This window comes from Sebastes fasciatus, chromosome 21 (genome assembly GCF_043250625.1).
Source record: "Sebastes fasciatus isolate fSebFas1 chromosome 21, fSebFas1.pri, whole genome shotgun sequence".
In the NCBI taxonomy this organism is placed as follows: Eukaryota; Metazoa; Chordata; class Actinopteri; order Perciformes; family Sebastidae; genus Sebastes; species Sebastes fasciatus.
The window spans coordinates 10704204-10717278 of record NC_133815.1 but is presented as its reverse complement, the minus strand read 5'-3'; the positions used below and the strand labels follow the sequence as shown (position 1 = coordinate 10717278).

Genomic DNA, 13075 nt, shown 5'->3' with positions numbered 1-13075 from the left:
GGGGGTTCCCTCGGAGACCTACAGCCAACATCACGCTGTTTTCTTGCTTGGAGTGATGTAACTGAGCTGAAAGAGGTTGTGCGCATGCATATACGTGATTGCCTGCATAGTCTTGGCTGTGATTCCTGCTCCATCATTCCAATAAAAATAAAAATGCAGTTTGCGGTTTGAGGAGCACGGCTCTGCTTTGTCTGGCGCAGACAATTCCCCACAATCCCGTCCTCTGCTGTCCTCTTTTTAATTAACTTCCTCTGTCATTTCAGCACAGTCCTCATATACTGTGACAAAGGAGAGGCCTCTGCCAGTGAAACACTGGCCCTGATGTTATCCATATTTGACGGTGAAGTGCGTAACAGCGTTTTTTCGAAGCACTTCTGGATGTTCGTAGCATTTTGTAGGTTTGTCTCATGATCTAGGAAAGAGACAGACAGCCTTGTCTTTGAGGCTGCAGAGCAACAAGAGCGAGTGGCGATTAGCATTTGATCTTCTACAAAAAAAAAGCCCGCCTGCCAAGAGGTGTGGGGAGATTTGGGCTGGCGATCTGTGGGCACCACTAGCCCGGCGTCACGCTGGGCAGAGGGGCGAAACAGATGGGCCATCTGGTGACTCGCTGGCACGGGACAGGGCTTTTTCTGTTCCCGTGTGCGCATGGCATGCATGTGTTTGTGTAGCATGGACAAACTGGACCACGTGGTGTTAGGAGACCACCTGTCTTGTGGCTGTTCTTCATCTCTTTGATGTGTGGTCAGCAGCGCCCCACTAGCACAGCTTGACACAGAGCTTTGCTTGGACAAATCATACCCCCCTTTAATTCAACAGTAAAAAAAAAATACAGTATATAGTAGGGGTCGGGAAAAAATCGATTCAGTTATGTATTGCAAATTTTTTTTTTACGATTTTGAAATCATTTTTTAAATGTCAGCATCGATATATTTGCTTCATTTGAGTCTATACGGCGGTAGAAGGAAGTTACCGCTTTTATTGTTGTAGTCTGAGTAACGTGACGTCATATCCGTTCCGTATCCGTCAACCAAAACAAACCTCAGCCGGCTGCAGCGAGCCGAAACGACAAAGTAGAAAACGGCGGAGGGTCATCGTGGATACGACCTGCACCCTCACATTTTAAATCCAATGTGGTAAACACTACACGTACAGTAAAGTATGACAACACTTTGGGTTTCACACATTGCCAGGAAAAGAAGAGCTAGACATCATGACTAAAGCTGCATGCTAACTCTGTCATGGACAGGAAACGTTAACGTAATGCAGTAACGTGTGGTCAAGCCAACCGTCACACTCATCTCCGTGGTCAAATCGGGCGACGCTAGCGCACCCATATTCTGCCATTTTTGTTAAATGCATTCAAACGGCCATGTTTGACTACGTCTGGTTTTCAAAAAAAAAGGTGTTAACAAAGGGAACTGTATAAATAAAATACACATATGTTAATAACATTGATTGATTATATTCACTAGAAGTATAAAACATTACATGTCCCTTATGAATTAATAAGAAAATACCACTAATCTGTGAGGGAAATGTCTTTATTCTTTGATTTTTGGTTGCTGAAAAAAAATCAGAAAGATATTTTCCAAAGTAAAAGTCCCTAGAAGTGAATGATTCAACTTTTTCCCAATAGTTAAAAATCTCGATACGTATCGAATCGGCACCCAAGAGTCCTGATATTATTGAATCGGGGTAGGTGTATCATCCCAGGCCTAATATACTGTACAGTGTGTTTTGGGGGTTAATATAAGTTTGCCTACATTGGGCGCTCATATTGTGATATTGTGTATTTAGAACACCATGTTCTCAGAAAGTGGTCACATTCGAAACATTTTTGCGCAGGCTTTAAAGATTTAGCTCTCCAATCCATCAGCTCTTGTGATTCGTGCCACTGACATCAGCACACTGCATGTTCCCATGTTCAGACTCGGCTGGTACCCTGTGACTCAGCCCCTCAGGCTGTAAATCGTTCTAGTGGTCGTCTGTGTTGCTTTTATGAAAAGTTTTTCTGGCCGACACAAAGAGAAAGTGTTTGTGTCTCCGCAGACAAGCTGGAGCGTTTCTGTGTCTGCGCTGCTGAATGTTTGGGGGTAAAAGACAAGGACACATGCAACATGGGCACTGGAGATAGCAAAACAAGAATTAAATGATGCTTTAAGAATAAAAGACATCTGGGGAGGGTTGCTATTAATCTCTCTGGAGGCTCTTTAGTCTTTTTGCAAAGATGTTGTGTTGGCATTGATGGTCAGACTCCCACAAACTAAATCGGTTATGCAACTTTATATACCCACACTCCTTTATTAATCCAGTATTTCTATTATTTTCTTTGCTATTATTTATTTTTTCTCTTTTATATTTAATTTTTTGCAAGCCTTATATGAAAGAAAACCGCTATATTCTCTCCCCTTAACACTGAGCTGCCTTTGAATGGGACTCTAATAAATCATGTGATGCAGTGTTTAGTCAGCCAATTAGACTGTTGTCAGGCCATTAAATAGGCTTTATCAGGCGCTATAAGCCCCATAGATGTGGGTCAGTAGGGGCCTACTACACCCATTAGTAGGCTATATCATCTATTCACATGATAGATCACCGAAAAAAGATATAAAAGAACACGACAGTGTCCTCTAACGACCGTAGTAATTATGACAGGAGCAGAAGAGGAAGTCAGGCGCTGTGGTGGAGGTCGGAGACGATGTATGGGAGACAAAACACAGGGCTTTCACCCAGGAGACTGGAGTTTGCATCCCGTGTGAAACCAACTTGTACTTGTCTTTGTATTTGTCGTGTTTTTTCCTAAACCTAAAGAAGTTGTAGTTTTGTTGCCTAAACCTAAAGAAGCATTTTTGTTTGTGTTCAAAACGTGATGTTTCATCCAGTTTTACAACGTGTTAGAATGTGTTGCTTTTAAGTTTCACTTTCACTTTTACAACATAGTAGGTGTAGTAGGCCCCTACAGACCCACATCTATGGTTCTTATAGCGACTGATAACGCCTATTTAATAGCCTGATAACAGTCAATTTAGTTTACTGCAAAAGTTAATCATAAAAAAATGTCACAAAAGCAGGACTGGCACATTTTAGTCAAACTGCAATGCTGATACCAAATGTTGGCTCTATCATTGGGGATGAAACACTGTGAGACTGTAGCCGCTGACAACAGAAGCTGTGAGTCTGTGTTGTCTGTGTGTAGCAACAAGCAGTCGTCTAGCAGCTAATTCCCAGATCACTCTGCAATAACAACCTGTTAAGAATTGTTCTTAAGGACTTGGAAAGTGTTCTAATATTTGTTTTAATCATGCAGTGACAGGTTTCTTTGTGCTGCAAGTCTTCATTCATACAGAAGAGGAATAGACGCACTAAAAGTGTTATAATTTCACTGATCCTGTCCTGTCGTTGGTTCTCTCGTACTTCCTCTTTCTTGATGCTCAGATGCAAATAGTTTTCTCAGCTTTTGTTTATTTATTTTGCATTTTAAAGCTGAGTTGCGAGAGAAGAAACAGCACGTTGTTCCTACTACAAATGACGATTTGAATTCACAAGTGAGCTCTACTCATTCAGTAGCACTCAGTGGTTTTGCTGACGCAAGCGTACTTGGTCTGGTATGACCGGTAGCTTAAGGTGGCTAATGTTAGCAAACTTTGAATAGATATTGCTGTAAACTGAGAATACCCTGGCTACATTTCCATTTCCAGTTCAGGAGCAGTGTTTCTGTGGGGGAGAGTAACTTTTTAACTTTGCCTGTTGTGATTGGTCAACCGAACCAAACTCTTCGGACTCTGCTCCAGCTCCGCTCGAACTAGCTTTGTTTGAAAGTGTGCCAGCCGCTATGCAAATGTGTTACTTGGTGACATCATCATGTTACGGAAGAAAAGGCGGGACTTCAAGCAAGGAGCAGTGTTTTTGTGGGGGAGAGTAACTCCCTTTGGTGTGGACTTTGGGCTTTGTAACTTTGCAGACCTTTTACATGCACAAAAAACTATATTACACACTAAAGGAAAGGGGAAAAGTACAAAAGCATAATAGGTCCTCTTTAATATGGATAGGCTAGCTTTGAATAGGTCTTAAATTTAGCTCTATGTAGCACAGAAAAGCTTTTTTTGGCTTTCTGATACCTGCATCTTTCTGTTTGTCAGCCTTACATCAGAATCATAATCAGTATCAGAATTGTGTTTATTGCCAGGTGTAAGAGATTTACACAAGGAATTTGCTTTGGTTATGTTGGTGCAACTCAAACAGTATAATAACAAAAGAATAGATAAAAACATTAGAATAAAATAGAATAAAAAAAATAGAAATTCTAAGAATATACAATATACAAAATAAGCTATAAACAAAAATAAACATGATATAAACAGATAGTGCAAATAGTGCAAATATTGCCAGAGTGCAAACAATCATGGCTCTGTGATTGATGCTGTATGGTGGAACACATCAGCTCTTAACCACCACACATTTTAATATAACAACATACTGTACTGCAGCTGTTTCTCTAGTTCCTCTTCCCCTTTTTTTCTAAGCTTGCATTCAAAGAAAACACAAACGCTTCCCACAGTGTGTGAGTGCATGAAATATCCGCAAGTAGCCTCTTACAGGATGTGACTATCATTTTTATGAAAAGACAACATTTCACTGGCCTGCACTATGAAATGATGGCTTGGCATACATGCACAATGTGAAGTGGGAAGTGAAGTTGTTTTCTCTTTACTTACTATCATGAGTGGAACAAAAAAACGAGAGCTAAAAGACTCTTTTCTGTATCACTCCATTATGAGATGTGACAACCGTTTTTCTGCTCGGCGCTCCACCAATTTAACGCATAAAGAAGGCTCTGGCTTTGTGTTAGAAGTGCTGCTCATGGTCTCTACCTGAGGCAGGCGGTTAGGCAAACACCCACGCCTGCCTTCGCTGCTGCACCGTGGGACCTCAAGGGCACGAGGCTCCTCCATCATCAAACACGGAGGAATTCCTCCACCGCTGCTACTGTTGACTTGAGTGTATAGCAATAAAGAGACATCAGGGCATTCACAGGATTTTAGATGGATCGAGTTGCCAGCATCAAATGCAGCTCTTGGCTGTCATGCTGCTTTTTGTTTGGCAGGAGTTTAAAAAAAAAAAAAAAAAGGATATGTCAATCTCAAGAGACCGACCTGGTTAAATAAAGATTAAATAAATAGCGGTGACACTGATATTGGAGAAAAAGCTTTGTGTTGAAACTACCACCTGCGTCCTGTTTTGTCATTGTTTTTGTGCAAATCATCACAGAAACACTATGTGTGCCAGGCTGAAGGAAAAGTGGCCCAGTTCTTGGATGTTGAAACCGTGTTGTTTTTGTTTCTCAGGATGAAATCTTCGCCTGCAGAGAGAAGTTGAGCTCTGCGCTCGAGTTCACCAGGGCCACTTCCTGATGATGACAGTAAACATGGGTGAGTATTCGAGAGCAGGCTGCGGTACAGCACATACATAAACATGCACGTGATCACTGGGAACACACAGACGTACACACCTCTCTCACATCCTCTGGCAGGAACAGTACGGAAAGAAATATCACATGTGTAAGAGTGTGAGGAGGCTGTTAGCAGCCCCAGATGGCCCGTTCTGTACACACTTGTTTTGCTCTTTTTACATTGTTGTTAGTAACAATTTTGTTTTCCTGATTTTTGACCTTTATTAATGGATGACGCTTGATTTCTGGGTGCATTCCCTTGAAAATTCAAAGTATACCAGTGTTGCATTTGCACATATATTTATATTCACACCTACCAGGCCTGCACACACATATGCACTCCTCCTACATCTATGCAAAACCAGTCACGCACACACACACATGTTGAGTTCCTCCGTACAACACAACTCGTGTATTTGCATGTGCACAGGAGCTGCAGGAGTCTCAACCTGTTGCCAACTCACCTCCGTAAACAAAGCTCACAACATTGAATCGATATTTGTGGTCTATTCTTACCATTCAAAACCAAGAACAATGAACTATGTATGCAGCATCATAACTATAAGTGGAGCATTCACCCTCTGACTGCTCCCCACTGAGGTTCATAACCGTGTTGCCTTTGTTCCCACAGATGACGGTCTCCAAAATGGACCGGGACAGCACAGGAACTCACAAGGTAAACCCCCGATTGTCTCAGATGCAAAAAAAAAATCAACATTGCAGAAATCGTTTGATATTTTGTGAAATACAAATTTTCTTTCTTGCCGAAAGTTGAAAAAGAGGATTGTTGATCATGTCTGTGCGTTAAGGAGCTAAGCTTAGCTTAGCATAATGACTGGTTGCAGGGGCAAGAAGCACCAAATCATGCATGAATGAATAAATAAATAAATCAAATTGAATAATGAATAAATACATTTAGAAATTAATTTTAAATAAACAAAAAATAAATGCAAAACTAAGTAAATACATTTAAAAGTTAATAAAAATAAATAAATAAATACAATTTAATAATGAATAAATACATTTATAAATAAATACAAAATAAATACAAAAATAATTGAATACATTTAAAAGTTAATAATAATAAATAAATAAAAAATAAATGCAATTTAATAATGAATAAATACATTTAGAAATACATTTTCAAATAAATTAAAAAAGTGTGCAAAAAGAAGTAAATGCATTTAAAAGTTAATAAATATTGATAAATAAATAAATACAAAGGGAAAAATAAATAGAAAAGTAGATAAATAGGGGACTTAATACAAATAAAATATCAATTCATGTCACGTTTTATCAATTAATTAATGCCTACATTTAATAGTGATATTATTTTTGGTGCATTTAATAATTTATTTATTTATTCATTCATTTATTTATTTATTTTGGCCGGTTCCGTCCTCCATAATAAGCTAGCTGGCTCTGTCCAAAGTTAAAAAATATGCTAACTGATAGTTAGCAAGCTAGCTCCGTACTTCATTCACAAATATTAGAGTATTATAAATAACTCTCGTCAAAAAAAAAAAGCAAATGGGCACATTTCCCAAAATGTCAAACTCCTCCTTTACCATAAATTCAGTGCACACAAAGCCCTCTTTAAGAGCTCGTTCCATTTCCATTAACAGTGTAGTGGATATGCACGGGCAAAGAGAAGGAATGCCACAGCCTTTAGATATTGAATGGAAATGTTTGCAGACATTCTCCAATGAAAAGACTTTCGGTAGAGACCTTGTACAAACATAATTGTGCAACTCCTCTCACACGCCCACAATAGCCCGCATTACATCAGAGTCATTATTCTTAGTGAAAGATTAACTTCAGGGGTTTAAACGTTACACCCATTAGGTGGTAAATTAGCTGTTTCGCAGTTTCGATTATCAACAAGGTGTGTAGAAACGAGTGTGCCTCGCTTATTATAGCTGGTGTGTGTATCTACATGTGAGTGTGTGCGTCGTGCGTCAGAGCTCGGACCGTGCTGCTGCAGAGTGAGGACACTTTTGGCTCCAGCTGCTAATCCAGCCGGATGCCTTTGCCATGATGTGTCTCTCGGCACCAGGAAATCCCCTCAATGTCTTCATTCAGGCAGCCTGCCTCAAACACACACACACACGGTCGCTGCCTCGCTGGCCCTTACACACACTTTGTTAGCTTGCAAGTTGCAACACTGGCCTCTTGAAGCCAGAATTATTCTTTTAACACTCTTGGGGGCTGTAGCTCGTGCCTGCATCTTCAACTCCAAACTCTTTTAGCTGTTGTGGTTACAGGAGAATCACTCCTTTAATTTGATCTTTTTATTGCAGATTTTAACAATATACAAAAAGCACAGTGTAGACCTGTACCACTAAATTTGAGTTGGCCACTTTTCTCTTTTTTACTGAAGAGGAAAAGCCCTACGACAGCGTATTAGGACCGTGGAGGAAAAGAAAAAAAAGATTACGGAGGGGGTAATACTCTGAATTTCCAAGATTAAAGTCATAAATCTATGAGAAAAAAACGTGAAAGTCGTAAATTTACAAGAAAAAAGACACGCCGTCATGTATTCAAAGATAGAAGCTGTTTGTCTCTACTTTCCTTTAACTTCTTCCTTTTAAATTTTTACTTATGTGCACAAAAGAACACATTAATAACATAAAAGAAAAGATGTATGTTTATCTTTCAGGACCTTCACCTTTTGTCGTAAATTTATGACTTTGCAATTTCGCAATTTTGACACTTTAATCTCAGAGAATATCTGAATAAATTTATGACTTTAATCTCGGAAATTCCGAGTTTTTTCTCGGAATATTCCCCCCATCCCTCGGCTCTGTAATTATTTTCTTTTAACCTACAATGGCCCTGATATGCTGTTGTAAAAAGCACAGAACAAGTCAAAGCTTTAGACATATTATGGACGGTCAAACTGTCGGTTTGGTGTGTCAGGGCCTTTAGTTGCCTCGCTAACAGAGTGCAACAGAGTGCAAAAGGCCAGCACTGATAATTATACATAGGTGCACATCCTGTGCTGCAACACCAAATAAAGCAACACAAGGATCTATTGGCTACTCCAGCGTAAATGATGTCGTCTTGGACATGACCCAAACATTGCAGGAGCTTGCTTGCCTCTGTCACATGCAGGAACTAATTCTAGACAATCTAACTTTCCACCCAGAGAATAACTCCTTTCACGTAAACCATCTTGGACTTGAGTTCCAACTTCATTTCACCCACTGCCACTTTCACAGTTCTCAGCTTTCGCCTGAGAATAAAAAAAGAGAGAGAAAGATGCAGAGTGATGATGCAATGCCGCAGCAATCAGCCTCCATTGTGTAATGTTGCTCGCTCTGCTTCAGCTTCCTGGAATTCCCCCTTTTCTTATGCTAGTCACATTTCACCCAAGACACAAGGAGGAAATAAACGGAAGGTATGTCGACCTATCCACATACCAGAAAATAACAAAAACCTCCCGGTCACATTGACACGAGGTTCCCGTAGAGTCAGTTTGCGCGGCTGCTCCCTGGCAGCAGCGTGCAAGCTGGTTGCTTTCCACTGCGCTGGTGGTTGGCCTTCGGCCTGGCAGCGGCCCCGTGGACCGACCAGGCCTCGCTGATGTAATAAATTCATTTATAGGCCGCCATCAGTGCCGGCTCTGTGCGCCACCACGCAATTCTCACACTCTCGCTGCCCCCTTCGCCAACCGACTCTCCCACTCTTTCCCTCTCTGCTATTATCCATAGCTCGCAGCGCAGGCCTCAAACACACATAAAGACACACACACACACACACACACACATGCAGGCCTCTGTTGTTTGTTTTGTATCCTTGACTGCCGGCGCTCGGGGTAGTCTGGAGCTCCGAGGACTGAAACAACACTTTGTCACCAGAGAGAGAGAGAGGCAGCGATAATGAGAAACAAAGATGGGGGAAGAAAGTTGCGTAAAATATAAGAATTGCTATTATTGTTGTGATGAAAACGGTCATGAATGCACACTTTTCTAGCCTTGCACATTCAGTACAATAGCTGAGTTTGATCACAGAGCTGTATTCCCTCGTGTCCAGTCTTTGACTGATTCAATCAAAAATCCATTAATTTCCTGATGTGGAATAATGCGGTTAGCCCTGCTCCATATTCAGAGCAGAGACGGTGACTCAGTTCCTTCCTGTTCAGAGAGAGAGGACGGGCCCAGTGGAGCGGTTAGTCATCCGGCGCTCCTGACAGCTTATATTTTAACTAACAGGGAGTTTTCAGGTCGATACATATGTAGTTGCCGGGCGATGAATGAACATTTGTCTGTGGAGGTATGCGGGTAGTTTACATACTGTACATAGGTACGCTTTCACTTTTTTCTCTATTCTTCCTCCCGTCTTATCTCTTAAACAAGCACGCAGGGAGGAAGACACCGTGAGTTGCTCACCTGTCTCACGGTTGACCTGATCTTATCAAACAACCCAAGCATGTCGCTGTAAATAGAGAGGAATGTGCCCATGAGGCACAATCACAGCACCGTTACTGCGTTTGATAAGAGACACTTGATTGTCTCTAATTACACTTAACTCTCAGTCATTTAGTTCTGGTTTGGTGCTTTGACATAATAGAAGTTATCATCATTAATTTCAAGAACGCTCTCTCTCTCTCTCTCTTTTTTTCACTGTTTGCACTGAGGGTGTAACTTTTACTTATCGCTCTGCCTTATTTAGCTCCTCTGTAAGTGGAGGGAGTGTGCCGTCGTACCTCACTTCACCCCCGCTGCTATATTGGGATCAAACGAGACGTCCGCCTCGCTGCTGATGTGGTTCGACCGCAGTTTACTTTAGCTCTCTGAATGGGCCAGAGGTGAACGTTTGGTTGGAGTGGCTCTCCAGTGAAAAGCAGAATATTGATGAAGGTTAAACTGGGAGAAACTTCCAAGTAATGCTGAATTTAAAGTGAGATTATGCATCTTTTGAAGGAAGAAATAACACATTCTTCATCTTAAAAAGTTGAATCCAGAAGCAATAAAATGCACCCCTTGCTTTGTTCAGTATACTCATTGACTTACTCGGTCTGGTATGACTAGTAGGTGGCTAAAGTTTAGATGTGACATTACTGAGCAAGTTTGATACCTCCATCTTTGAGATTTCTGCCTCCACCTCAATACCATGTAGGATGCAGTATAGACCTTTGCAAAGTTGACGACATACACTCTAAATGGGCCCCTTTGTATTACCTGTTGCAGTGTTTGTTAATGCAGTAGCTGACAGGAAGTAAATTTGGACCAAAACCGTTGCCATAGCAACAGAATGTCATTGAAAAGGTCTATAAAGTATATTTGTTGTATAAACTGAACACTGCTGTTTATTTTATTTATAAGATCTCTTCATATGACTTTGTAACAGCTGAAATGAGCTAATTCAGGCACATTTTCCAGAGCTCGTTGAAAGGTATTCTGGAAAATATTGGACATTTTTAACTGTTCTAGCCTAAGTAAAAATAGATGGGGCAGCTTTTGTGGAAAAAAAAGGAAAATGACAACACTTCATGAGCATCAAGCTGGAAATTATAATGCATACTTGTCCATATTTGGATTAGGGGACCTGATCCACCAGATCCTTATCAGGGTGATACTTCCCTTATCAGGGGAGACAATACAAGTAAATAGGGTAAATTAATATATATCACCATGAAACTTCCCCAGTTGATTACGTACATTAAGGCAATGATTTTTATATTACAAGTTTTCTGAAAATGTATGTTTAAGTATGCAAATGTGGCATCATCTTATTATGTATGTGCTAATTTGCATACATTTTCAGAACAGAAATCTGAACATTGGATAACGCCAGGTTCAAAATTCTTGTTTCATTTTGTTGACATATTAGAGTCAAAGGTTTTTACAGAGTGAATTTTGGATATCTCTAAAATACTCTCAAAAGCCATAAAAAAATAAATTTTCGCCATGTTTTTTAGGAATAAAATTTCACATAAATCAGACTGGATAATATATTGAAAAAACAAACATCTATAAAAACCTTCAGATAGGAATGAAAATGGAAAGTTGATCACTTACATTAAGACAATTATTCTTTTCTATTACAATTTTTGAAATATTATGTTTAAATATGCAAATGAGGCATTATCTAATGCTATCTTTTGGTGAATTTAGGAGAAATTTACAGACACAAATAGACAAAGTAGTAAAATAAACAGCTAAATGTGTATTTTGGATGTTTTCTTTCGAAATGGTCTGAAAGAAGAAGCAAAGTAGCCCCAAATCTCAAAATTGACTAGTTCATTCTTCGTTCCCGGGGTGTCTGCCGTTAAACAGATCGGGTATCAGCCCCATCCACCATTAAATACAGTTTCTTTGGGAGTGTCATTAGAAAATTCAGTGTTCGGTTACATTCATTCAGTCATGGTGGTCAGTTTTTGGCACCACAACAATCTCTGACCTCATGTAACCTGATGCATAAAATGATCCCCAAGCCGTGAGGTGTAAAAAATTTCGAATCGGATTGGGACTCAGCATCTGCAGATATTCTGAGTTGAGGTTTCGGATCAGAGCATCCCTTATTTGGGAGTGTAAATCCGTATTCTTGTGTGTGTGTGCTTTGACCCCTGGGTGAACCCAACGGACTGGCCCACTGTCGGCGAACAAGATCAAATGACACCTCGGACCCCATCTGCTCCCTGCGCTACTATCACACCTTCTATGTGAAGGATATTCCCAGTGGTCTTTCACACACACTGCTCTCGTTCATTTCACAGAATGTGGTGTTTCCTGCAGGTGCTGTTTGTGTTGCGCGGCACACACCTGGCCTGGTTTCCCAGTGAACGAAGTGTGTGTGTGTTTTTATAATGAATGCACCCAGGGCTCATCTGAGAGGCAGGCAGTTCAGGAGCTGAGGTCAACGACCTCTTCTTTATATTGTAATCACCGCTCTCAGATAATTGGTTCTATTAAAGTCTCTTGATATGGTAATGTCTGACATGCTCATCTGCATGATTGCCCCCTTTAGACACGAGTGTGTGAGTGTGTGTGGCAGAAAGTGTGAAGTGGGAGATGAGAAGTGAGAAATGGAGAGCCGGTTAGACGCCGAGCGTCGTCCCTTTTGCACTCGCAGGTTTGCTAAATTAATTTTTAAGGGGTTTAATGAACGCTGTAGACCTGTCCCCCTGTGAGGAGTGGAATGTGAATTTGAAACAGCCTGCAGCCACTTTGATTCTGAAGCGTTTGACAAAAGAAAAAAGATCAATCCATGTCTGATTACAGGAAAGAATTACGTTCCCGAAATCTCTACGTTTTTTATAGACTGAAACATTGAAGTGCTTGATATCCGAGCTCTGGGCCACACGCTCGCGACCACAGCCACTCATGGACACACGCGCTGCATTATTAAACACCTTCACAGCTTTTGTATGCAGAGTGCAGAGTTTGAGAGCCGGCAGCGTTGTTGGGTTTATCCACAGCATCACTTTAATCACACCTAAATAGCGATAAAGATCAGAGAAGATAAAGATTTGACACATACAGATGTCTTCTCTTCTCATAGAGAATATGTTGTTTTGATTATATAAGAGAGAAACCACTAGATTCTTTCCATCAGCTGAAACGCCACAGATAGCATCAGAACAGGAAGTTACAGACCAGGTGTTGCCTCATCGCCTGG

General features: G+C 40.7%; 1 protein-coding gene across 1 annotated transcript in view; it reads left to right on the top strand.

Annotated features, from left to right (window-relative positions):
* map3k22 (mitogen-activated protein kinase kinase kinase 22) overlaps positions 1-13075 on the top strand; it is a 46401-nt gene that overhangs the window by 8619 nt on the left and 24707 nt on the right. The window contains exons 2-3 of the mRNA XM_074622248.1: positions 5349-5432; positions 6084-6128. Coding sequence (XP_074478349.1) covers positions 5414-5432; positions 6084-6128 — 64 coding nt within the window. The 5' untranslated portion in view covers positions 5349-5413. The remainder of the gene's footprint in view (positions 1-5348; positions 5433-6083; positions 6129-13075) is intronic.